Here is a 27,391-nt window from a genome sequence, read left to right on the forward strand (position 1 = left end):
GGGCAAGCAATCCCAACCACCAACAGATCAGATGAACACAGTCGTAACGAAATAACAATGAAAGGTAACATTTTGCTTTTACAAACATCTAGGAGAAACTGAACAATGCTAATGCTGTGCACTGACTTAACAAATTCCTTTATAATGGCAGAAAGTAGTAAAAGGAAGCAGGAATTTTCACTTCTGTCTTCCTACAACTACAATTTGTATTGCTCAGGTACTGGTCTGTAGAGGGGATACTTAAAATACTTCTTCCTGAGAAACTACTGTCCCTTAGGAAAGGATTCTGAAAGGATCATTTTGCTACCTCCTGGGTTCAAGGCTCTAAATATGTGTTATTCCAAGGAAAACAGAAGTGAAGGATAACTTACTGTAGTACTACAGTACCAAACACTGTAAAGGAGCAGCTTTGCTTGAGTTTGATGTACTTTAGTGAAAAAACAGAACAATATACGGCATCATCCTGCAACAACAGCACACAGCATTCTTTGCCAGAGACTCAGGAGCATCCAACATGTGTTTAGTCAAATATTTTACATGTATTAATGCCTAACAAAAGCTTTTGTCATCCTCCATGTGGAGCTGAAGCTTCCAAGGCTGCAGAGAATACCTAGGTATTCTTGGATTCTCACACTGCATCAGATTTTGCGTAGTGACAAGAGACCAGTGCTCCAACACCTGCACACCTCATAGCTTTGTAGCTTTTTCCTTAACTCAGTGAAAGGGAAACCACCTTCTAGTGGAAGATTTCCTGTCTCTAGAGAAAGGTTCCCTGCCCCTGGCTAGGGGTTGGAACTAGATGATCTCTAAGGTCCTTTCCAGCCCAAACCATTCTATGATGACCTTATAGGCATGGCCTCAGAAGATAAAACTTTTTTCAAAGCATCTAGATTTCTCCTATTTTTTCACTGACTTTACTTCATCAGTCCATTAAGAACACACCAGCTGTCACTTTTGTTCTTGAAGACAGGAAATTGGTCTGATTCAACATACCAGCATGGTGAATATTTGGGTCTAAAAGTTTATTTTAGCCCCAGAAGACTCACTGCCTCTTCTAAGGATGTGCCAATACAGAAACACATGGAAAAGGTACAGAACTGGGGAGGAACAGTCACAGCCTCATATTTACCAGGATTGATATGGGACATAAAACAGTCCATTATGCCACTTGCCCTTTTTAAGGCCAAGCTGATTGCACAATAAACACCACATCCACATTTCATACCTTATTTTATCTATACAAAAACTCAGTGGGTGCATAAACATCAAAAAGCTAAACAGTCCATGAAACAGACTGCAGCTAGGCTGGGAGAGTTACTAAACCCCATTTGGTCACAAAAACTGTCTCTGCCTTGGAATGAGACAACTTCGATTTTCCAGAAGGCATTTCATCAGAAAGGTGTATGGCACACAGTAATTACCTATGTTCTCAAAAGCATCGAGACAGACGACCAGCTGCATACCTATCCTCCTCCTGGCCTAGCTCCCAAGTACTCTGGCATTTCCCACTGTTGCCTACATGAATCTGACAGAAGACAAGGGCAAACTGCACTAAGGTTTCTGGCAACGCTTGGGTAGCGCTTCAGGTTTTAAGGACCACAGCCTAGAATTCAGTTACAACAGTAGCTCTTTACAACATGCTACAAATACTCTGTTAGGAAATGTAACAGCTCTCTAACTGCTCTGTAGTGTGAAATATGGCAGCAAGGCTTTGCCAGGGTACAGCCACGTTAAGTATTCCGCATGTCCTTGAAATCCAAATGTTCATGCCACCAAATCTGACTAGCCTCCCATATACTTTCTGGATAGGAAACTAAAAGTGACAAGATTAATTTCTAAATTTCTGTATATTTTTTTTATTATTATTTCAAATCAAAGTAAGTGTTCACAGCTCTGCATCGTTACCTTCTGTCCTTCTAACACAGGACATGTGAAAAGCCAGAGGCAAATAAGGGCATCTTCTCTTCAGTGATATAATGTGACCAAAACTTCAATTTACCTTCTCCCTGTTACCTCCAAAGCCTCATTAAGAAAAACACTTGCCTCTTTTTAAGGGAAGAACACTTACAATAACAAGCAGCTGTTGACTCAATTGCTCCATTACAGTTGCTACCATTTTCACAAGAGACTATAGTATTTGAAGTATTCTTTTAGCTTGGCAGGGTCTTTACTGGCATCATGCAGGCAGTGTAATTTATTTCAGATAAAGGAGATGAAGAGAGAATCAAAGTAAAGCTCTCTGGAAAGAGCACAGCATGATTTGTTCCACTCTGTGGCAAAATGCAACAACTTCAAGAACAAAATGGCACCAGAAACCACCTTAAAAAAAACCACAAATGTATGGGGGGGGGGGGGAGAAAGAAAACATAAAAGTACCAAAAGACTAGCTGTTCTACAGCTGTACTTGGAATAAGGGATTACCTGCAAAAGAAGAGAAGTTCAACAAGGAATGCAAGGTGAAAAGGACTACAGGAAACACGAGGTGCAGAGGAAAGATTGTGAAGTAAATTTCTCACAGATATTTCTTCAAAGACCATGGCAAACTCAGGAGCGGATTCCATAGCAATTGTGCAATGCAACGTGAAAGAGCCAACTGTTGTCCAGGGATATTTATGATGCTTTATACAGGGAGGCTATTATCCCTTGGAAAGGACTACAGAAGAATCATTTTGCTACTTCACAGGTCCAAGGCTCTAAAAATCTGTGTTACACTTAGGAGAGTAAAAGTGAAGTATGCAGAAGTGATCAAAGGAGAACAGGCTGGTTTTATAGCCTGCAGGGGAAACAACTGATCATATATTCTTCCTATGACAAACAACTGAGAAAGTAATTGAGAGCCTAGCAGAAACCAATGTTGTTACCTCAGCATTATTGATTTTCAGCAGACATCTTAATCTAACACATGACAAAACTTTGGTCATTGCAGGAAGATATAGCTTTCAAGGAAAAATGATATTTATAAAGGTAGTTTATGGTTCAGTTAGAGATTCTTATGAAGTCAAGCCCAGGCTTGAGGAATGGCAAGAAAAGGACTTCTTAAAAACAAAATGGATAGAAAATTCGATTAAAAGGTGAAAATACAATTCAAGTATACTAAAGCAGTATTCAAAACACTAAAAAGAAGCAGTAAAAACATAATTTTAAAATACTACACTAAAAAAAGCCTTATTCTTATCAAACAGATGAGTGGCACTGAAAGATTCACAGTTCACTTATTAGGTGGACTTTAAAAAAATCTTACCAAATTTAACAGAAATGCTCCAACTGTTTATATTAAAAGGAACTGAGATTATTCAAAACACGTATATATATATATAACAAAAAGTATATAAATAATAAAATGAAGCCAGAACAGGATAAGAAGATAGAAGTGCACATAGCCCTTTGTTAACATTCAAACTCACAGAAATACAACAGTAAAGAAATAAAAACTATTAATGATAAAGACCAAAATCATATACACAAGAATCACCTTACAAATATATGTAGAGAGAAAAAAGTGAGTTCAGTTCATGGCAATTACAAAGAGTATACCTTCAATTAGAAAAGAAAAAAGGTAAGAAAGTAGCGGGAGCATTGCACACAATTTAAAAATTCTTTCCTACCTTCTCTCTGTTTCCTCCTATGAGCAATCTGCCCTTTGCAATGTCAGACACTGCACTCTGCACATCTTACTCTCCTGTTTCCTGGGGATATCTGAGCCATTCCCCCCACGATGTCTTTTCAGCCTGCAGGGGGTAATGCACCACTCATGGAGTCTCAGGTGATGACACTAATTGGGCTCTCTCTACAACATATGTTTTCTACCTGCTAAATCCAGTACTGCCTTCTTCACAGCTGCATCATATTTGCAAACCACAGCTGACTAACATAGATAACCCCTTCTCTATTCTTTCCAGCTGACAAATAGTCTACTAAGAATTCTTGACTTTAAGTCCCAAAGTTAACAGCCAGGCACAGTTTTCACATGCTTGTGACAAATTCTTACTTGTGAAATGAAATCTGACCTAGAGCTCTCTAGTAACCAGACTTAGTGAGATGAGCATTCATCATTCTTTAATATGCTCGGGGTAGACTATGTAATAACAACACAGTCCTGCACCTCTCCTGCCATCATGCTGTTGCTTTTGTGCACTCTTGGACAAATGCCCTTAAGGGAAGGAGAAAAACACTGGGCTTCCAAAAGTACTCTTTATTTTTGGTATCCATTCACATGACTGCTATGAAACAAATCCAGCCTGCTGGGCTTAACACCAATTTTTTTCAGATGTCAAGAAAAGAGGCAAAAGATATGGGTATGGGAGAGCCTGGTTAATGAGGTGTCACAGCTATGGTTGACTTGTTCACTGCTTCTTTAACTTTATTATGTGTATCAGAGTAATAAGGAGACGCATTTCTCCCATTTTGTTTATGCACTAAGGCTTAAGTGAAGGAGCATCTTGAGACCTACAGCAGGCTTTGCAAGTGAAACAGAATGCTCCACACAAGCTGTGCCTATTTCAATCCCGTGGGGAACATTTGTAGGAGAAAATTAATAACAAGCTTTATTCCTCAGTAGTAAACACCCTTTGTACCACCATCCATGCAGTTGTTCCAAGTGTGAGGCTGGACCACAACCTGGAAGTAGATCATTTAGAACAGTCTGACACCTGTTTTGAGGAATTCGGTGGGCCTCCAATCCTTTACTTCAATGACAAACTCCCTTTGTCAGAAGATCTGCTTCTATCATTGGCCTGTCAAGCTGAACCACTGAACAAGCCATTTTATTGGGTCTCACCCAGTCAAGCTCAATTTGAGTTTTACAGTCCTTGATACTTGTGCAATATTGTCATAGAAGCCATTAACGTACTTTGCACTGCGAATTATGCTGCTTGGCAGGAGCCATCTCCCCTCACGATACCTGCATGTCCATAGTTGAACCTAGTCTTGTAATGAGATTGCAAAAAGTAGTCATATATATTCAAAATGTTGGCCTGTGAGCCAGTAAGGCCTGAAAATATTTACCAATATGTCAAAATGCTTCTAGCTGAAAACCATTTCTAAACCATTCGCTGTTTGCAAGTTTAATGGCTTAAGGCTTATGGGCTCATGAATCACCAGCTTTCTTAGCAGCAGCATTTGAAATGTTGATACCTTAGCCTTGAAATAGATGTGAAGGTACCACAGCCTTTACAAGCTGTTATCAAAAGACATACTTTAACAGCTCCCACAAAAGACTGAATGCAATAGAAGTAGCTGAGCAGGATGAAAGTAACCGAACCAACTTAAAGTCATTGTTCATGTCTGTGTTCCATTTCGGTGATTACCCTCCAGCCGGACGATGAATCATGTTAAAGGAAACTTTGCTACGTACAGTTCATTTGATAAAAAATCCAGATGACTTCAGGAGCAATGATGAGTATTTGGGAAACTATTAGTCTTATTTCAAATTACTGAATTCAACTATCAGAAGAAAATTTTGGAGAGCAATTCCATTTATCACAGATTAAAAAAAAAAAAAAGATGGCAGCATTCTTACAATTCCAAGATTTTCAGTTGAGAAGATGAATGAACATTTATGGCAAAAAAATTGCTACAACAGTTACGTGTGGAATGAGTATCTCTAAGGTCAAGGAGGTTATGCTAGTAAATGGCAAACCCTGCATTACAGAACTGCAAAAATGAAATGTTAAGCATGCATTATACTAGAGAGATAACAGGGACAGAACAAACAAATATAATAGCAAAACCAATTGGAAGAAATAAGAAATCTCAATTAGTAATAAAAAATAATAATTTCATATACGGTCCTCTAAAAGATACCACCATCAAGTGATTTATCTAAGTCTTGCAAGGGGATATCCACTGGGAAGTGTAAAATTATAAGATATACACATTTTTCATCTACAGCACCCAAGATGGACAGATGAATGTACACATATATATGGTAAATCTGTTTCAATTTTAAACAAAGATATTATGAAAACCTATTAAAATAGACTAAATAAATACAATCAAATGCTTATGGCTTTGTTTATCCATGAATACCTTAAAAGGTAAGGAAGTTATGGCTTGATGTCTTTTCTGAGTATCTGCCCCAATCTATACACACATTTATCCACCACGTCAGTGCAGATAATTTGCAAATCTGCCTCTTCACCCTACTGTTCCTGCAGACAGATTAAAATCTGTGTCAAACACTTCTCCGAGGATGGCTAAGACCAGGTCAGGCTCAGCTCTACAAACTTTCTGCTACATCAATAGAGGTAAAAATTACTATTTCGCCTATCACTCAACCCATTACTCTTCCTTTTCAACTCTAATTTTGCTCCAGGCCCTCACATTCAGCCATACAAAAACAATCAGAAATATTTTTACATATGTCCAAGATTGTATGTTCATCTTCACAACTTAGAGCTTTTGTCCAAGGTCATCACCTTGCTTATTGAAACTTCTTTACCCAGCTCTCATCTCATTCAAGTCCCATTCATCCAGAATGTCAACTCAATTCAGCATTTTCAGGAATTAGTCTGACCATATGAATGCATGAATGCATTCTTCTTTGGTTCCTCCTTGTATTTGGGCTTTTACTCATTCTGCACTCATATGTAAGGTAAACTATTAAACAGCTCCAAACTTCATTTTACTTCCTCCTGAACTCTCCTTAAAACTTATTTGCTCTGATTTCTCCTAAGAAACTTGACAGTTAGGCTACTGCCAAGCACACTGCTCAGTACAATCCAACTCCTGACACTTCCTGCCCAAGACCATGTTTTTACATGCATTTGCAACCTTTAGGGAACAAAGACAGCTGTCTTCTCTTTCAGCTGTACATAAGCTACAAACATATTTCTACACTGAACTAAATACATATAGCCTTTACAGTTGCTCTTCAAATTTTATGCAAATGCTGCCCTGTTTTAGAGGACTGTGTGACTGCTATCCTCATTGCAAACAGAGAGCAGTGTACAGATAACTAAGATTTCAAGTAAGCACCATTCAAATTATGCTTGAAGCCACATCAGCAACATTGCAGCCTGAATGAAGCAGACGCAACAGGCAACTCCACTGGTTTTTTTCCGATGCTGTAGTCCAATATAGCTTCAACAAATGCATAAGGCTTATTTCCAGGGAGCTGTGCACTTCAAACATGCCTATACACACTTCCTTCAGGGTATCTGTGATGTACAGTGATTTTCCCATTGCAGAGTGAGTCTGTTTTAGAAAGAGCCATCTGTACCCACTCTGGTCTAGTAAAACCATTCCAGCTGTCACTAGGGTTTAGTACATGTTGCCAATAAGTCTGGTAAAACCACATCAGCAACAAATACAGTTTAGCACATACATTGTAGGTAGGCTTTTAGTCACAGTGTGGACAAACCTCAACTGTCTACACCAGACAGTGTCTGAAACACTTCTTTTTAGTGCAGCAGTAAGACAGTCAAGGTGGTTGTGTACTGCTCTTTACCAGTATGCTGGAGTAGGCCACAGAACATCAGCAGTGAACTGCCAGAACACATGGCTGAGTTCAGGTAGTTGACACCACCTGTGAAGAGGGAAATAAAAACAAAAACAACAACAGAAAATAATATAAATTATGAGGACAGTGGAAGGAAACAGCTTATTAAACTCAAGACAGGTCATTTAGCATTTTACACTGGTGCCTCAATTACTAGGCACAACTGATTGATTTAAAAATAGTTACAAATGAAAGCCAGAAACCCAGAAGTGAGACAAGAGCCTTATCAATAGGCTAATGCTTTGCCAGTCCCATTGCTACAATAAGTCTACAAAGCTAGATGACACCGCGGTGGATGGTGTGCAACATTCTCACATAGAAAAACACTCTTGGATGGAAGGCTCCAGTAGAAGAACATGCTATTACATATATCAATTACACAGTGCCTGTAAAACCAGGATAGATTAGCAATATGAATAAAGTGAGAATTTGCACACCCTGAAGTCAGCCATTGACTATCCTGTCTGTCCTACTCCATATGTTTCACAAAAGCAATCACGTTCTGGTTCCAGTCTGAATATGCTGCCAAAACCCTCCTAACCCTTTCAAGAAAGCAGTTCCAGAGAGAAGGCACTTTCAGGCACAGTAAATAAGCCTACTGACTACAACACTGGGAGCACAACACTACAACCTCTGAAATCTGTGCAACTGGACTGTCCTTACAGATATAGGGAGCAGTGGGGTTTGATCCAAGACTATTTTTATCTCTAGGTAGCCTTCACCTCACTCAGCACAAGTAGTAGGCAGAAATCTGACAAAATGTTTAAATGCTCAAGTAACCACAGCACACTGCAAGCATGTGTCTAATTAATCTGATTAATCAAAGTTTCCTGTTCAATAATATATCACAGAGCTATGTAAAATGAAAACTGCAGCGGCTCAAAGAAAAGCAGCTGGCTCCATTTTATTCAGTTGAAAGGCTTTAACTCTTTTGTCCCCCCTAAGAAAGTATTCTACCTTGTCTTAGATATCTGAAAATCAACTTCCTTGTCTAAAGGAAACAATACGTTGTCCAATACAGCGATACAGTAAAACACCTGACACTGTCACCCCAGGTAAGCTATTACTGCGTAACAGCTTTGGGGGTGGGAGGGCAGGGGGAGTTTCAGACACACGTTCAAATATGTTAGCAATTCAGTTCACTAATTCTCTTAGAGCTTTCAGGAACTTGAAGATCCCAGACAGCTTCAAGTAGGGCATCGTCGAGTTGAGTCGAGAGGCCAACAGAGCACTGGAAGTTTACAAACTTCAGTGTGTTTCATTGAAAATACAGAGTAACCCACAATTATTCTTTCCCTCCTGCTGCAGTTGTAGAGAAAAATCACTAGATGGAGCCGCACCGTCACGAATCTGATTTATGGCCGCTAGAAGAATTGTTGCCTCCTAAAACCGACACGTTCCAGTGCATCCTGGAAATCATCCCGATAACTCATCTTCTGAAAGACGGGACAACATTTACAAACAATTACCAAAGCAAAATGTACGTAGAGAAAGTGACGAGATACTGAATGAAAAAAAAAAAAGCCATCAAGAAACCAACAATCCTAGTTTTCAAAATCAAATAAATTTTAGAAGTGAACTGAAAGTTATTTCATCTGCCAAGACAGATCATATGTCTTGCTTTGTTCTGCAAATCAGAAAGCACAGCAGACTGCTTAGTGATTGACAAGATTAGTTGCTGCAAAAGAGATGCAAGAGCTCTGGGCTCAAGTTTTCATAAATAAGGTCTAATACACACTAAAAATGCAGTGATGGGCAAACCCACTTCCCATAAATACCCTGGTGATATATTTAATTCTCCATTTAAGATGTACTTAAAGAAGAATCTTTTTCTTCCAACTGCATTAACACTAGATAGTTTTGCTAGCATAGGAAAATAGTTGAAAAGTTAACATCTTGCTTCCTAGAGATTTACTATGTGCCAAAAGGGAATTTTTACCTGCTCTCATTCTACATCTGTGGAGGCCAAGTTGCAAACCACTCCATTTCTGTGTATTCTGGTCTGTATGCAATGCTGCTAATTTCATCTCCTGTAGAGCAACTTTACGTCTTGGTCGGGTTTTACAAAATCCAGATATTTCCAACACTTCACAAAAATGAAAACTAAATCCCTGGTCCATCTCCAAAAGGCACTGCAGGGCTCTTTCACAAAAGAGAACAAAAGCTGGATTTAGGTTGACTTTTAAAAAAGATGCTAACCCAGTCACTGTTGGCTTATCAATTCCTTCAGCAACAGACTAGGCCAGGGAGGTTATCCCTAAACAACAGGCTGCCCTCGCCACTGCTGCTCCTCACCTGGAAGGCACTGCAGAGGGGGCTGAAACACCGGCAGAGTAAACCAGGTCCCGTTCCCCCTCTCTTGGAGGATCTTCCTTGACACCTTTCACCGGGAAACTCACAGGTCGCAGGACTTAAGTCCCAAAATCCTACGTGTGTTTTGATAAGGAGTTTGCTCGCACCTCAGCTGCAAACAACGTTTGTGCTGGGGGAAGGAGGGAGCTCACCTTCTGGGCTAGTTGGAGGACCAAGGCTCTCACGAGTCACTGCGAAAAGCTCCTCCATCAGAGCTCATTACCAGCTCACACGATATTAGGGTGCGTTTTACAAACGGCAGTGAAGCCGTACCAAAACCACCCTCCGCGGAGCTGGGGGCACAAATCCCAGGTGTCCCTTTACACACCACAGCCAAATGGGTGACCCACCCCCTCGCAGTCCCAGCCGAGCCCAGCACCGGGCACGCCGGGAGCGGGCACGGTAAGAGCCACCCAGAGGTACCCAAAGGCCGCCTCCAGGATCCGGCGGGCGCGGACAGGGCCCCGCCCTCCCGGGGGCGGGCGGACCGTCCCGCCCGCCGCGTGTGACCGGCCGGGCCGTGCCGCTGCCGCTCCGCTCCCGCCCGGCTCCGAGATGCCGCTCCTCAGCCTGCCCAAAGAGGTGGCCGTCGGGACGGCGATGCTGGGGATCGCCTTTGCCACGGGTGTGCTGGCAGGTAAGCGGCGCCCCCCAACCCCCGGCACACACACGGGGACGTGGGGGCTGCGCCCTCCTCGTGTCCCCACCGGGGAGGGCGCGGGGACCGCAGCTCCCGGGCAGGTTTTCCCCCCCGGGCCGAGCAGGAGTCCCCGCCCCAGGTGCAGCCAGGCGGCCGTCGGGGGAGCAGATGGACCCCTGGGCGCTGCCCTGCGGGCAGGGATTTATTTCGCTGAGCTGTGGCAGTAAATACACTGATGCTCTTAGAGCCCAAGCCGCTCCCTATAATCCAGCTACCGCACTGTGGGGCCGGCGCCAAGGTCCCAGCGAAGGCGAGGACGTGATACCCTACCCGGCCCCTACCTGCGTGCGTTTGGCTATTCCCGGGACGCCGCGGTGCGGGCCCTGCTCACACCATTGTCTTCCGCTAACAGTTTCGCTTTCATTCCCCGGGATCAGCGGAAGAACGAGACGATGATCTGGCAGGGGAAGGAAACTGGTGCTGGGTTTGTAACGCGGCCACTTGCTTATTTACTCTTTGACTCCAGGCGACTCGCTGAAACAATCTAGACCTCGGCGTGATCGTCTGTAAAACAGATCGATAAACAGAAAATAACCCCCTCAAAATAATAGTGGTTTCTAATAGCAAACACTACCAAGATATGGCCTTGTTGTTATTTCTTTAAAATATTTGACCCATTTGGTAAAAGAAGCATTGGGCCTTAAAGGTGCAGTCAGTTCTGTATCTGAGTAGACATGCAATAGCCCTTAAACTTCAACCTTCAGCACCTCCTTTATTTGCATACTGGTTTAATGTTAAACAAGCCACTGAGCAATACCAGATTTCCTCTGGCTAGAGGGCAGGACCCAGGACTGTGTCATGAGGAGAACACAGGGCTTGAGAAGATGCATCAGCTGACAGCCCTGAAAACCAGCGGTCTCTTTTCATCTGCAAAACATGGGCCCTAGACTAAGAAAATAGTGTGTCAGATTCATGTTTCTCAGCTTAAACTTATCCATTGAGTTCTGATGTGGTTGCTTCTCCTGTAAGAGTATGGCAGCTTTTAAGCATCATATCAGCCACTGAACAACACAGTGCCCAAGCCTTTCTCTTTCAGCCTTTGCAGGCCTGGGCTGGACATCTTAGAGGTTAAAAAGCAGGGGGGGGAGGGCGGAAGAAGGAGTCCACTGAGGTGTCCAGCTGCATTGCATTTTCCATTTTCACAGATTTTTTAGAGCAAAGAACTTTTTAACCTTTAGTAATACATTAATGCTTGCTTTATTCAAAGAGCCAATAACTGAAAAGTAAAAAAATTCTTATTATTCCTTATTTTTTTGTAGGTAAAAGATACCCTTCTTTAATTTTTGGGACACCCAAGTCATCCAAGAGTGTAATTGGGAAAAACAGTCCTCTCTGGCAATACATACTGGATCACTCTCTGCGAGAACATCCAATTCTAAAGAAGCTGCGTCTGGTCAGTATCTCCCACACCTCATCGTGAACTTCTGGGATCCTTGTGACATTCCTTCCCCCATCTTATTTGCATACACCCTAGAGGGTTTTTTGAACTAGTAATATCCAGATTCATCAATGTTCAGGGCTACCTATGTGAGTATTGAATAGTATTGACATACGTTTTAGACATGTCTTTCTATCTCTGGCTCCCAAGTCCATGTGTTTGGGATGCATTTGATTTTGACTTGAACAGATGACTTCTGTTCATTTTAGTTGGCATATAAGGAACCTGTAGCAGAGAGAGGTGATGTCCTTCAGCAGGCTCCAGTGTCAGAGATCAGATGTGACATCGTGACTCAGGATTGAATCATTTCAGATGAAACAAACTGCTCCTGCATAAAATCAGTGAAATGCTAAGTACTGGAACAGGTTGGTTGCAATGAGCCCTAGAGGAAGAAAGGAAGTGGGAGGATATACTTTCCCTTCAACTGTCACAGCACAGCCCTGCTTCTCCTGTTGCCCCCTCCTCAGTGCCAGGAGCCCTTCCACCCTGTCATGGGCTCAGCCCCTCCAGCTCTGCACTGTGTAGCCAGAGCTAAGGGGGGTGACCTTTGACAACAGATGGTAACCAGCAGTTCATAAAAGCATTCTACATGTCTTGAAGGAAGTGCACTGGTTTATGTAAATTCACAGAAATAAAGGAGTTTTGCAGTCAAGGTTGCTCTATGATTTTTCATGAGTTATAAATATTGCTGACTTTGCCACAGCTGTGGTAACTTTGGGGTATATTACTGCTTTGAATATCAATTGCTTATGACACACACTACACCCTCATTAGTTACAGGTAAATTCAACCCAATTTCTGGCTCATAGATGGAGCACAAAGCCATCTAAAATGAGAAGGTTATCTGTTTTTAGAGTTTTCTGTTTTTCCTGGAGTTTCACTTTTTTTTCCCTAGAATATTGGTTTGGTAGCTTTGGGATTGGTTTGCTGTGATGTGTTATATTTTTTTCCCTTCTCTCTAGCTCACCATGGAGCATCCCTGGGGCAGAATGATGGTGTCTTCTGACGAGGCTCAGCTTATGGCAAACTTGGTCAAACTCATTAAAGCCAAGAAAGTTATTGAAATTGGTAAGAGTGTCACTCTGTAGTAAAACTCCTGACTGTTCTTCTCGACATACACCATGTATAACATAAGATATCCAAATACAGTAAGGCACTGCATACCTGTCGTAGCAAACAGATGGTCAAACTACAGCATGAAAAGGAGTGTTGAATTTGCGCTTGCTTGCCACTTCGTGCATTCAGTACTTCTGGCATCAGCATGGTTGGCTCATCAGTTCCAAGGGAGTCTGAAAAAATGAGATCAATAGATCACTTGGGTCTCCAGCAGTTGCAGGACAGGGTGTATTCTTTCCTTCCTGTATCAGTTTCTTGCCAGAAGAAAGTATTTTGCTGCACAGGCCATGAACCCAATCCACTTTCCTTGATGCACCTATGTTAGCAGGATGTCCCAAAGCCAGACTGATGCTGAGAAGCCAGGTATGGATTCCCATCATCTTTGTTCTTGGCCTGGATCTTAAGATGCCCTGGTATTTTGCTGCTCATCTAGTCCCTTTGGGTCAGATATGCAGGGCCTTGTCTGTCCAGGAGACTTTTGGAAAAAGCCAAGATTTGCTTAAAGACTGATGTAAAAAAAAGTGAAAAAGTAAAAATTTCTCACATTAAAATAGAGGGGAAAAAGCTCTAAAATCCCCAAAGGAGTCAAGGATGGCAATTTGTTAATGGGCATTATTCCTGAAGAGAGCCATGTAGTTCACTACTTATTTATTTTTTTCCACAATACAATAAGTGTTGATGACTCCTATGGTTTTCCTAGGTGTTTTCACAGGTTATAATGCCTTGAATATGGCACTTGTCCTGCCAGATAATGGCCGAGTTATTGCCTGTGATATAAACGAGGACTATGCCAAAATTGGAAAGCCACTGTGGAAGGAGGTAAGCAGCATCTCCTGTTACACATTTGGGACAGCTGCATTTACAGGTGAAGAGATTTTGGTATTTTAGACTTGCACATTCACACAGAAGTATTCTTATCATTAAAGGAGGCTGAAACAGTTCAGTTTGGGAAGACAAGTGGTGTCTGGAACCTAGAAATAATAGGAAAACTATCTGAACACTAGTCATTCCCTAAGTGCAATCTACTAAGAGGTTATTTCTTGACCACTTTTAACTCCTTGTTCTTTTTCATTTCAGGCAGGAGTGGAGCATAAAATTGACCTGCGGATTAAGCCAGCAATTCAAACACTTGGTAAGTAACCAGAATTAACTTTTTGTTCCCCCTTCCTTAGAAATAGAAGAAGGTTACAATAGTGATGAAATGTAAGACCAAATATGGTTGTGAATGTGATCCCTTTTGCTAACAGACAGCTTGTCTTACATTAAAAAAAACACAAACTTTAGAAGTTCACAGTTTTCCTACCTACTAGCAGAGAGGAGGAAAACGCTTGTCCTATGTAGTGGGCTGTACTAGTCACTCACCTGTCCTGTCCATCACTTCATTTAATCTATGAAGTACTATTGTCAGCTGCTGCTGGGAAAGCTGATTATAACAGATTAATTAGACAAAGGCCAGTTTCTGTTATCCATTGTCCATGCTAAGCAAGTGTTCTTTTGTTACGGACAGGAAAAGTTTTCTGAAAGGGCTGAAGTGCATAAAAAATTCAGAAGCCAATGTAAAACTTAGAGTACAGTAGTTGAACTGTATTCAGAGAAGTTCAAATGTAGGATGTGCCAAAAGCATGCAAGGCCATTAGTAAGGCAATTACTCTTCTCATTCAAGGAAAGAGAAAACATGGGGCAGAGGAAATATTAATAAGTATTGTGAAAATGCCAGAAATTTTCTAGGATTCTTGGAGACAGAAGAAAGTTTCCAGCAAAGGTGTTTGATGGATCCACAGATCTATTCATAACCTTGTAGTACTTCCAAATTCATCCATCCTTTTCCAAAGAGGCAAATACAAGCACATTGCTAGTATACACTGTCCTTGAAGTCTATCAAACAACTCCGTCTAGGAATTGCTTCAGAAGAAACGATGCTCTGTTGACAGGTGGTAAGGGCAGGTGAGAGGGGTGGCAGCAAACCTTACAAAACAGCAGGCAGCCATCCTCAACTGGCAATTTGGAGTTTAGGAAAACTTAAAACAATGTCACTTGCCTTGGCCTAGAGAGGGACTACTTAGATCAATCTTTTGCTGTGATAAATATCTCTTGACAGGGTTTGCTTATGATCTGTGTCAGGGCACTTGATCTTCAACAAGAGATTAGCATTTAGAACCTTTTCATAAATGTGAGAAAAATTCTAATCCACTCAAGAAAACAGTTCTCAGCTCAAAAACAGCTGAAAGTGTAGAATGTGTCCAGTTTCAAACTGCTTGATTTGTCTTTATTGCACCTTTCAAGAGTCCCAGCTGTGTCTTGCAGTTTTAGAGCTACTCCATGAACTCCTAAGCAGGCAGGACTCAGTAACTGAGTGTTTTATGGCATACATCATGTCTAGATTGGTTTCTGTGGGATAGGCTTTTCTAGTAATTACCTGTGGAGGAATAGGCTGCCTGGTCAAGGCAGCAAAAAACGTTATTTAACGAGAACTTTGACAGAAATGGATTATGACCTCCTACACAGCATCAACCAGGGTGTAACGACTCACTTTGTTGCTCATCTAGATGAACTGCTGGCCAATGGAGAAGCAGAAACCTTTGACTTTGCCTTCATTGATGCGGATAAGGAAAGCTACAATGAGTACTATGAAAAATGTTTGCGACTCATAAGGAAAGGGGGAATAATAGCCATTGATAATGTAAGTACTGCAGTTGTAGTGGTAATAGCACAGGGACTTACTGCTTTTGGCTGTGGGAAAGGAAAAAAAAAAGTCACAGTGGGATTCCAGTCAAGTGATTTCTGACCTGCAGCTGGGTTGCCAATTGCGGCATGTTTGTTCCATGTTATACAAATGAAAATAAAATTCAACATAAACACTTAAAGTAAGCTAAACAAAACACTAATATAGAGAAGGAATAAAACCCTGCAGAAGTTAAAAGTAATGTGTTAAATTTATGTTAGTACATAAACAGTCTGTGATAACAGAAAGTTAGAATTTTTTTTGTATTTCATTACAGGGAATGCTCTGTATTATTCTGGTTTGTCTTGTAGTGCAGTACTTTCAATACAATGTACAGTACTTACACAAGATCAAACGTAGCACTTCTAATCAGTAACTACTAATAAGTTATTAATTGCTAACTTTTACTAGAAACAAATAATGTTAAAACTTCAGGCACCTTGAGGGTTACGGTGGCAGTGGAATAGGGGCTTTTAAAAACCTTATTTTTTATTTTGGCTTCTAATCTATAGTAGAATTACAATTAGCAAATTCTGTGGACTCCCAATCCCACTTACTAATGAGAGTTCTGAAATACAATAAATAACATAAATTTCTAAAACATATGCAGTACCTTTTCCAAAGCTTCCTTTGTGGTCCAAGGGTCGTACTGGAACAAATGAGATGCATAACAGTTCTCTTTTCAACAGGTCTTTTTTGGTGGGAACGTGGTAAAACCAAGAAAGAACGACTTGGCAGTGCAGAGCATCCACCGCCTCAACGAGAAGCTGCTCAGAGATTCCCGCATCGGTATCAGCATGCTCCCCATGGCGGATGGAGTCACACTGGCATTCAAGCTGTAACTCCAGGAAGCCCAGCAGATGGGAAATAACGAGCAGCGTCGAATCATCAGGAAAAATGCCAGCGGAGCAGTATCAAAAATGGCAATTTAACCTTTATCTCCACTGGGTAGTATAGCCTGGGAAAGTAGACTTTAGGAGCAGCAGCGTCCTAAGGGTGGCTAAGTAGAGAAGAGAGACTTATTTTGAGAACTACTGTGGTTTCTTATTTTAATTGTAATAAAGCAAATAAACTTATGGGAAATGTTCCTTGTAAGACGGTGGTTGAAAAAAAAATCTCCCTCTATTGAATGTCTGAGTTCCAAGTGAGTCAATACAACAAAGTAATTTTCTATCCTAAAATAGGCTCTTGAGTAGCAGAATAATCAGTCCTACCATCAAAAGAAGTAGAGTTTACTAATGTTTATAGCCACAATAGAAAAATGGATTTTAGTGAAATGACATCAAGGAGATTGCTAGCCTTCTCAAACTACAAATATTAAAAGTCATTCTTTATGCTTGAAGAGTACTACATAACAAGTCTCAAATAGACATGATTTGAAAAAAAAAGTCCTCTTTAAAAGCTTGCCAAAGGACAAACAGTATTTGCTGTACTTTTGCAATACAGTATTTGCACTCTCTGAAACCTTTGTGCCCAAGGTCTGGGTTTCTTTCACCTAAGTAACAGTGCAGGTAGATTTTTTTGAAGTCAGAATGAGGAAGAGCAGATGGGCAAGAAATAAACCAAAACAATTCTCCCTTCTTCCTTTCTCCCTCCCACTTGCCCTCAAAGAAGCAACTTGCTAGGTGCTTGTTTCCTAGAAAGTTGAAAGCACAGAGCATTGGCAGCAAGTCTACAGAAGGATTGTGATTGTATGAGGACACAGTGCAGCTGTCAACTGGCAATTCAAATCAGTACTGCAAGCAGAGATTCCCTTTCCTAGGCAGCATGTAACAAAATTTCAGCCTGAAATTCTTAGTGCAGATAAAACCTAATTAAATAAACAAGAAACTGAAAGTAGAATTTTACAAACAGAAGCTTCACTGGTTTTGGGGGACTGATAACACTGGAAGGGTACCATATGTATAGAGGAAAGAGATCTTTAGGTTTGTTGATCTGTAGGGAAGCTGTATCACAGCTAAAAGAATACTTCTTCCATTTGCTTAAATAGTGCATTTGAATGACTCAAGACACCAGGGGACAAAGATCTCAAGTCTCAGAATTGTTAAAACTGTCTAGTTGGCTCACATTTTTTAAATTCCAGCTGGGTGGCTTGAGTTCTGGTAAGGGGCAGAGGTTTGGGGCATGGGTCTTGCCTGTCTCGGACACTTGTAGCTTACTGCAGTGGGAGAGCAGTGAAGAAAGGAAGCATTGCCTGATGACTTCAGGGCGAGGTTATGACTGAGATCTCAATTCTATTTCTGTCACTTCCACTTAAAACCCTGATTCAGCAGAGCACGTCAGGATGTGCTTAAGTACTTTGCTGCATTGAGGACTGACTGCAAAATCCATGTCTGGGAGAAGGCCAATACAAGATGCATGTGGCCCTTAAATGGGAATTGAAATAGTGTGTAAAGTTTGCCCAATTTCTTTCCCTGAGTGCAGTTTTACCCTTAGAGCTTCAAGCCTCTGCATGCCTCAAATTTCTTATCTGCATAAAAGAAATAACACCTTATTAAATTTTTAATTGCTATAACACCTCTCAGATGGAGTGGCTAAAGGAATATACAGGATCATTATACATTTGCATGCAAAGCTTCTGGCCGTGTTCTACTTTACAATTTTACTTTGGCGGTAGATAACAAAAAAATCGTAAGGGTTAAAAACATAATATGGGACACTTTCACAGCTGGGGCATCCCCTCAAATATTCCTGCCTTCAGAGGCTGTAGACTGATAATCATGAGCAAGCTACAGGCTGTTAAGGATACATACCCTGTCCTAAAAGTACCATGATGGCCTTTCCCAAACATGCAGAAGTCACTGGAAGATTGATCACCGACTCTGCAACTGTTTGCCACAATTTCCAAGTTGAAAGAACCCTCTCGGTAAAGTTGAGCCAAAAATGGGCAAGCATCATGAGTATTTCTGCAAAAAACCGTCAAATAAAAGTTTAGCAACATTCAAAACCAATACAAACAATCACAGTTTGTGAATTCAAAAACTCCTGTTCCTTGAATGGTAGGAACTGTTAAAGTCCCCATTACCTGTGCAAAGGAAGACCTATAAGTGCCTGAGGCTGAAGCCAGGTACAGCAGCAGGTTAGCATCTTGCCTCTGCTTTGGACTCTGTTCCGTTTTAAATATGCAGAGCATAGTGTGAGCATTTCATCAAACCTGTCTCCATCCTGATCATCTAATTACCATTAGAAAGAATAGCAATGTGTCCCTAAACTATAGATTGATGAGCCATCTGTAAGCTGAAACAAAGAGCAGAAGGAAGCTTAATTGAATCAAATATTTAGAATACATTACACTATCTTGTAGTTACTCAGAAGCTGGCCTTCTCTTCAGGCTTCTGTCCTGTGCATCTGGAATTAATCACCACTAACTGCATTTAATCCTTCAACCTTACTATAAAGTGACTGCTGATAATATATAATTATGGTTTAATTCAAGTAGTGAATCAGCTTTGGGGAATTTGTGGGGACAATGGGAATTTAGGCTTTCATTAGGTGGTGAAAATGGACCACCCAATAATGCAATGCAAGTCTTTGTCTCTCTCTGATGGAAACATCATGTATGGAAGCTCATGGCTCTGCTCATGCCTCTCAGGTGATACACCTGCTTGAGCTACTGCTTGCACTATAGAAGCTCAGTATTTTCTACCCCTGAGGAGGAGCTGACCCAGGGGCACAGCTTTTGCCCAAACTATACCACCCAGCTGTTCCTGTAACACTGGCATGTCTTCTAGTTGCAAGGACTGACCCCAGAGAGGCCAACACAGGTGGCAAATGTACAGCTGGGACATGCTTAGAAGCAAATGCAGCTGAAGGATAGTGCATAAAAAACAAGCAAACAAACAAAAGAACAAAACTAAAAAAACAAGAACAGAACAAAAAAAGAGAATTCCCCCTGATGTGGTAACTCCCAGAAGCCACCATGAGAACGAAAGCATGTGACCCTAACTGCTGGTCTGGTATCTCAGTCCCTGCTCCAGAGATGTCCCTTTCAAAATGGTATGACCTGATATTTAGGTGGGTGACAGAAAGGAACAGAAGAGTCTTTAAGAGTAGACTTTGCATCTCTACTTGCTAATTAAATGAGCAGACAAGGCTCATTAACGTGCTCTCCCTTTGTGCTGGCCCTCTTCAATATTCCCAGAAGAAGGATAGCAAGAGCTTGAAGTTCTCTACAGCATGGAAAACACTCAGGACTGAGACTGGATGCTCCAAAATCTAGAGAGAAGACTGTCCCAGAAAGAAGAAACAACTTTTTGTCCAAGGGTAGATGCAGTTTCTGGAAATTCCAAGTTTCTGGAATGCTCAAGGCTCACTTCTGCATTTTCAACACTGCAGCTTTTAATCCTGCTGAGACATGTGGGGGATGAAGCAGAGAGCATCATAAGTGTCTCATGTTTCTATAGGCCTAAAGAAAAACTGGGCTACTGAGTGTAGCATAACATAGAGGCACTTGTTTGAACCTCTGACACTGCCTTCACTCCTTCTTTTAACAAACTCATGAAGTGGTTTAAATCTGTTTGAATCCAGTCACATCATACACAGACAGTACTTTCTGTGAATTGCTGCTCATGGAAGACAATTAGCAAGCTTTTTATGACAAAGCCCTTAGGATACAGGGAAAGGAATATGAATATAAACCTCATCCAAATTCCTTCCTTTGAGTCGTGAGCAGTTCTCCAGAAACCTTGCAGCTCAGATCTGAAATGTACTGCAGTCTTGATATTGGGGTGGCAACAACAGCAAGTTCCATGACTTTCAGCTGGCTCCTTTTTGACAATGTAGTAGCATAGTTGGCTGCATCCCTGTTCATGTTCTCTTTATCACTTGAAGACATCCATCCCCAATGGCCATAACAGGAGCAAATAAGCTAAGAGGTCAGTTCTGTTTAAAGAGATTTTTCTCCCCATGTGCTGGTTTGGGCTGGGATAGCGTTAATTGTCTTCACAGCTGCTAGTACAGGGCTGTGTTTTAGGCTTGTGCTGGAAACAGTGTTGATAATACAGGGATGTTCCCCTCACCTCACCCCACCAAGGAACAGGCTAGGGGTGCATAAAAAGTTGGGAGGAGAGAAAGCTGGGCCAGCTGACCGAAGATATACCATATGGCATCATGCTGAGCATATACAATGAGAGGAAGATGGAAAAAAGGCGAGACATTCAGAGTGATGGTGTTTGTCTTCCCAAGTTATGTATGATTGAGCCCTCCTTTCCTGGAGATGGCTGAACTTGGATGGCCTGCAGATGGGCAGTGGTGAATGAATTCCTTATTTTGCTTTGCTTGCATGCACAGCTGCTGGGTTTTTTGTTAAACTGTCTGCATCTCAACCCATGAGTATCCTCACTTTTCCCCTTCCAATTCTCTCCCCCATCCCACTGGAGGCACTGGGGCTTAGTTGCCAGCTGGGGTTAAACCACAACACTGTACTAGAGTTGAGATTAATACTGCTTGGTTTTATCCTTCCCATCTACTGAAACTGCACAGGTCTCCTCCATCCCCGACACCACTTTTGCACTTATGGAATGTGACCATGCTGAGCGGCTCCATCCCTTCTTCCAAACAATGGCTAGACCAAAACATTCAAATAACCCTCAAGCTCCCCACACACAAATGATCTGGGCCCACCTCTAAGTGGTTTTGCAGCATGTTTGATTTTACTGCTCATTTCATCTTAATGGGAGAGGCAGTACTATCATGTCCTTCCAGAATGAAAATGTAAAAAGCCATAAATAAAAGAAGAAGCTGCTTTTGGGGAGGGATTGCTGATGACATCCCAACCAAGTACTGAGCAGGAGAATGACAAAGTTAATTCTTCCCTCTTTGCACACCTAAGAGCTGCAAATGAGCATTCCTGCCACTGTGAGCACTGAAGTTTCTTCAGAGAAACTTAAAGAATCATTTTGTTTCCACACTCACCAGTTGCTCTGCATTCTGGTCTGCCAAGCCTTGTCCCAGGGCTTTGGCATTTCCCTGCTGCTGCACGTTGTGCTAGTGATTTGCACTGGGCTGAAAGGCTCTGCTGAGTATAAAGCATTACCTCTGCATAATTCTAATCACACACAAATTGGTCTCATGCATTTGCAGCTACTCATGGTTTCCAAGTCACCTGTTTTATAATAATTTTAAAGGCAATGTTTTGGAAAAGGAAATGAACGAACATAAAGACTGCAAAACAGGGAAATTAATGTGGGATTTCAGACAAGTTATTTATCTTCCTTTTTGGCTCAGTGCAATACTGTAGGGATAAGCACATAACTAGCTGCTTTAATATTTACTCCTATTATAAGAAAAGTAAACATTGCTGATAAGTCACTGCTTTCCAGGATTAGATTTCATATTTTAGAGACTGCTTTAAATTAATGCAGATGCAAACATTATCTTTTCTTCTTATTCATATATTTCCCTAATGAGTTCCAAGCAAATTATGCCTACTTATATTTTATGATTTTAAATAATTAAAACATTTTATGGAGGCAACTAAAATTCTCCCCAGAGTTAGCAGGAAGATTATTGATTGAACAGATCTCAGGCTACAAGGAAAAAATTATTATTTAGTTTAAAGGCTCATAATTTTATTCCTATTCACCTCCTGAAAAACCCAGAGATGCTGAATTTTTACAGCAACCTTTTGAGTTACGCTGGGTTAGGGACTTAGGTTATATTGGTGAGCTGAAAGTAGTAACTTTTTGACATCATGAAATTAGATTTCAGAAGATAGTTAATGAGAAAGTGTTATTGCTGCTGTCACAAGTAAATGCAATGGCTAAGTACTGCACACCCACACACCACCACAGCATTCATAACCAAAGATAAAGCCTCACTGTACATTCACTAAGAATTTTAATCAAATCCACAAATGCAAAACATCAACAGAAGAAATCCACTCTCAGGACTAGTTCACAGGATACCCAGGCTCTGTGTATCACCTCGTGTCATGGCCACAGAAATCCATAGGGTTATGGCCCAGATGTTACTGGCCTATAGCACAACTCCCAGCAACAGAAAAGTTCTTCCAGCATGAGATGAAAAACAAACAAGCCATAACAACAAAAAAGAAAGAAACCCAAAAGAGAACAAATGCATTTTAAAACAGGTGCAAAGAAACAGGTCCAGAGAGAACGTCACAAAGAAGGGAAATGGATGCCTGCAATTTCAAACACAAGTCACAGATGGAGATAAAATTTAGGCTTATTTGTAAGGAACCTCATGCTTGTCTATGATGTCACCTTTGTCTTTTAATGTGTCTTTTTTTAGGAAGCAAACTGTAGGAGATTACATTTAAAGGTAAGCAAAACAAGTAGCTCCTTGGACTACCAAAAAAAAAAAAAAAAAAAAAGAGAGAGAGAAATTACAATACTTAGATCCCAAACACTGGCTTCTGAGCATTATTTTTATTCTGCATGCCCTAGCCTTTTCCTTATAACAGAGAAATTCACACAGGCTGTGGCTCACAACTCTCAATGCTTACTTCATTTCTTTATAAGGTACATATTTTTGCATTTGCCTACCAGAAGTCAATATTACTGATATCTGCTACAGGTCAAAACCTGGAAATCAGGAGGAAGAGGAACAGCTGCTTCACCCAGAAGAACTGGAAAGTTTTATCAGATGGCAATGTACACATTTGAAACCAAGCCGAGCTGGGAGGACTACACGGGGTCAGGGAGGGAGGGAGTGGACAGTGAGACCTCTGTGTAGAGGGACCCACGTCTGCCTCCACCTCTGTCAAGGTTCAGCTCCACAGACAGAAAGGGGCCCTCAGCTGCCTTCACCACAACTTCCACCCAGCTACCAGGGTCTCCTCAGCCTCCTGGGCACATCAGTAGGGCATTGGTATGTCATTTTCAGTGTCACCTTCAATATCCTCTAGCCATCTAAATGTCAGATGCTATAAAATGCTCTCCCAAGACACTTAATCCATCTTTTCAATGTACAGTAATTAATGGGGTCGTTCTAAAGCAGAAAGCCACAGTTAACTGTGCAACTACTGTGCCATCATGTATTACATCGAAGAGATTACTACAACCTGAAAAAAATAGCAGAGCCCTCCTTGGTTTCCTTTGAACAGCAAAGCTAGATTATATTCCAGTGAGCCTCAAAGAAATCCCCAGAGCAGAGGAGCATTAATTCACCACCGAAGTTCAATTACAAAACAATGTGCACTAGGTCAAACTGCTGACAAAATGGTTCCTGTACAAAAAGCTGCCGTTTCTCCACAGGTAGAGACTACACAGATGTATAGAGCCAGCTTCTATATCACCTCTGGGTCTTCCCACAGCTCATTTTTGACACAGTCATTTCCTGGGAGCATAGAAGGTGTCCTGCAGAGGGTCTAGGCCACAGTACCAAAGCTGAGCTCCCCTGCCCCCTGTCAAGGACTGCTGCATGGGATCAGACCTATCCTCACAATCCGAGACTGATCCAAGTTATCACTGAAGACTAACTTGAAAGAGGCAAAGCACAGACACATTTAATCGACACCCAGAAATCTGGGGCCACAAAATTCCTGCTGGTATTACAGAAAATGTCACAGGTACTATCAAGCCCATCTCGCTCCCCTCCCTCACACAGCTTTGGTTACTTTGATGGGTGCTACTACATTTTCCTTTTTTGATTTTCAACATAGTCCTCACATACCATATACTGAGTGATACCCTTTAGCTCAAGCTTAACTTAAAGTTTGTATTTCAACTTCCAGACAAGGACTATGGTAAACACTTAATGAAAACATCAGACTTGCAGCGGGGGTCTGCCTGTTGACCTTGGGAACCATTTATGGTCACCTCCACAAACTGCACTAAAGGCACATGATTAAGGCCGCAAGGTTAAGCACTGATAATGTTGCAAAAGACTAATTAAACTTGCACAAGCAATTTTAATTTTGACAACCCCTATTACATATAGGCATTATAATATGGATTTTAATTTTATGATCAAGCATTTCTGCATTCAACCTTTTATGTGCTCCTTCCTGACCTTATTAGGTCTCATTTTATTTCTTTTGCCTTCAGGGTAATATACTGAGAACCTATAAACAGGAGAATAGCTGCTTTAGACAGCCTGTGCCATTGGAGGGTTCCTAGGTCTCAGAAGGGCCAAGCAGCTTTGTGCCGTGGTCACAATTGTCTAGCAGAAGAAACAAGCAAAATTAGGGAATCACCAGCAGAAGTTAAACTGCCTCTTCTGTGTTTAATTATCTTTTCTTTCTGCTTTGTGTTTATCTCACTTCATCTCCATAAAAGACTGTAACAGCTACAGCAACACGAAGTCATTTCAGTTAATTCCCTGTACTTTTTCTCCAAGGAATCAAAGGCTATCAAATAGAAGGGAGGAAAAACAGAGGAGAAGTAAGAACAGGTTTTTCTAGGCAACAGGAAAGTTATCCTATGGAGGCAAGTATTAAAGTACTTCTTCTCTTGGAAAGTTTACATTTTGAATGCTTTTCTGCTTCTCAGTCCTTCTGTCCTTTGCTGCTCACCAGGTTGAAGTCTCTGTGCCTGTACCCCTGCCCCTCAGGTACCCATGAGCTGCTGTGCAGGCAGCACAGCTCACACAGTCAAGGCAGGCAAGTACCCGCTCCCAACAAACACCAACACAGCCACGCTCCCTGGCGTGGCGGGAGCGCAGGGGCCAGGCGTGCCCCAACCCCACCACACCCGGCACGTGTCTTACAGTGACACACCATATTCTTAATTCAGGAAATCCCAGACAGAAACATGAGAGCAATCTCACATCATTAACAAGAAACTTAATTGGCTTAACACAAAAGCTTTGTACGGCAGTGGGCTCACGCTTCTTGCAAGCCCCTCCCTCTGTGCTCGGCAGTGAGTGGTGCTTTGCCAACACAGCGGGGAAGAAAGGACAAGCACCTCGTATGCACCCCTCTGGTACCGGGGTGTGCTGTGAGTTAGGAGGAGCTGTGCCCCGGGAGAAGCTGCTACTCATGACTGCGGGGGGACTCTATGGTACATCTCTGCTACAGCTGCCCACAAAACAAAAGGAAGGGTTTGGATACGGGACTCTGAGCCAGACTGTTCTGAAGCAGAAGGTGGGTTGGTTCAGTTGTGCTGGCTTGGCAGGGAGACCTACTAAGACTCCTACCTTAGTGCTTGCTCATGAACTCACCTTGTGATGGCCATGATAAACCAGGTGAGCTTCAGGCTACATGAGCGCACTGCAAACAATTTCAACAGAAGCTCACATACCCTAAATGGAGAGATGACCTTTGCTACAAAGCATTAGGACTCACCCGAAAGCCTACCAGTCTTACACCAGGACTGCATGTTGTACCAGATTTCCTAAGGCACTTCAAAAAGGTAAAACAAAATATTTTCTCAAATACAGTGGCAGATCAGCCTTCTGAGACTGCAATACAAGCCTACATCCACAGTACAGTACCCTGGAGAGCTATTTGTGAATTGCAGTTTACTTAAAAACATTTCATAAAACACTGATTCTTGAAACACCAGAGATGCCCATTCACACTCACCTGGTGTTGTCTCTGTCAGCAAAGGCTCTGCAGCTGACAGCATAGAGGGCCACCACCTCTGCTTGCCACATCCATGGGGACATCTGTCAGAGCTCATCCTGTTCAGCCAAACCAATGAACATCCCAGGTATGAAAGCAAGAACCACTACACACTCCATCACTATGGGCAGGCTTTAAAGGACACACACTGAGCACCACCACCAAGGAAAAGCAGAAACACTCCCTAACCTGCTCCCAAAAGCATGTGCTGCCAGTTAGAGAAGTGAGAGTGATACCAGGTGTCTCTTGTGATCAGTTGCAACCCACCCAAAACAGTCAACAAGGTACCAAAAGAAAAATTGACTGCAGCATCCAATTTGTTCTGGGCCTAGGCTTAGCCCCCTGCACTAGGGCAGCTGGCAGTACACCCATTTCTCCCACTCCCCAGGAGCTGAGGGACTCACACCTGGCAAAGACATGTTTGCATACTCTGGTGGGCAGGAAAACAAGGCTCCAAAAACCAACAGGGATCCCCAAAGAGGGGAGCAGGACAAGATGAGGCACCTTCCAGGAACAGGCAGTGGGGAGCCCAGGGCAGCAGTTTACTGCCCAGCACCATGGATGCACTAGTCTTATGGTTTTTTCCAGGAAAGACAAATTTTGGACATTCACAAACAAAATAACCCAGACAAAAGCTGTCTCTGCTCCCCACCCCCAGCCGAAATATTCTGAACAATAGCTTTCTAACAGCTCCTCTGTGTGAAGGGGATGGTGGTACAGTTGCTTCTTGCAGCAGTGCTGACCACCCTGTCAACTAGACCATGGCACAAAGTACTACATCCAGTGTTTCCTTAAACGCCTCCAGGGACAGTGACTCTACCACCTCCCTAGGCAGTCCATTCCAATGTTTAATCACTTTCTGTGAAGAAATTCCTTCTAGTGTCCAACCTAAACCTCCCCTGGCACGCTTAAGACTGTGTCCTCTTGTCCCATCATGAGCTGCCTGGGAGAAGAGGCTGACCTTCACCTGGCTACAACTTCCTTTCATGAAGTTGTAGAGAGTGAGCCTCCTCTTCTCCAGGCTAAACAACCCCAGCTCC

The 27,391-nt window shown here is 42.0% G+C and overlaps 1 protein-coding gene across 1 annotated transcript; it reads left to right on the plus strand.

Moving 5' to 3' along the window:
- The first annotated feature begins 10,340 nt into the window (after positions 1-10,340).
- On the plus strand, positions 10,341-16,923 carry COMTD1 (catechol-O-methyltransferase domain containing 1). Its single transcript, XM_027649593.1, has 7 exons — positions 10,341-10,487; positions 11,810-11,943; positions 12,951-13,056; positions 13,805-13,923; positions 14,182-14,236; positions 15,651-15,784; positions 16,516-16,923. The coding sequence occupies exons 1-7, from the start codon at positions 10,406-10,408 to the stop codon at positions 16,666-16,668; spliced, it is 783 nt and encodes a 260-aa protein (XP_027505394.1). The 5' UTR covers positions 10,341-10,405; the 3' UTR covers positions 16,669-16,923.
- Positions 16,924-27,391: the final 10,468 nt, after the last annotated feature.

This window comes from Corapipo altera, unplaced genomic scaffold (genome assembly GCF_003945725.1).
Source record: "Corapipo altera isolate COAL_440 unplaced genomic scaffold, ASM394572v1 53, whole genome shotgun sequence".
Classification (NCBI taxonomy): Eukaryota; Metazoa; Chordata; class Aves; order Passeriformes; family Pipridae; genus Corapipo; species Corapipo altera.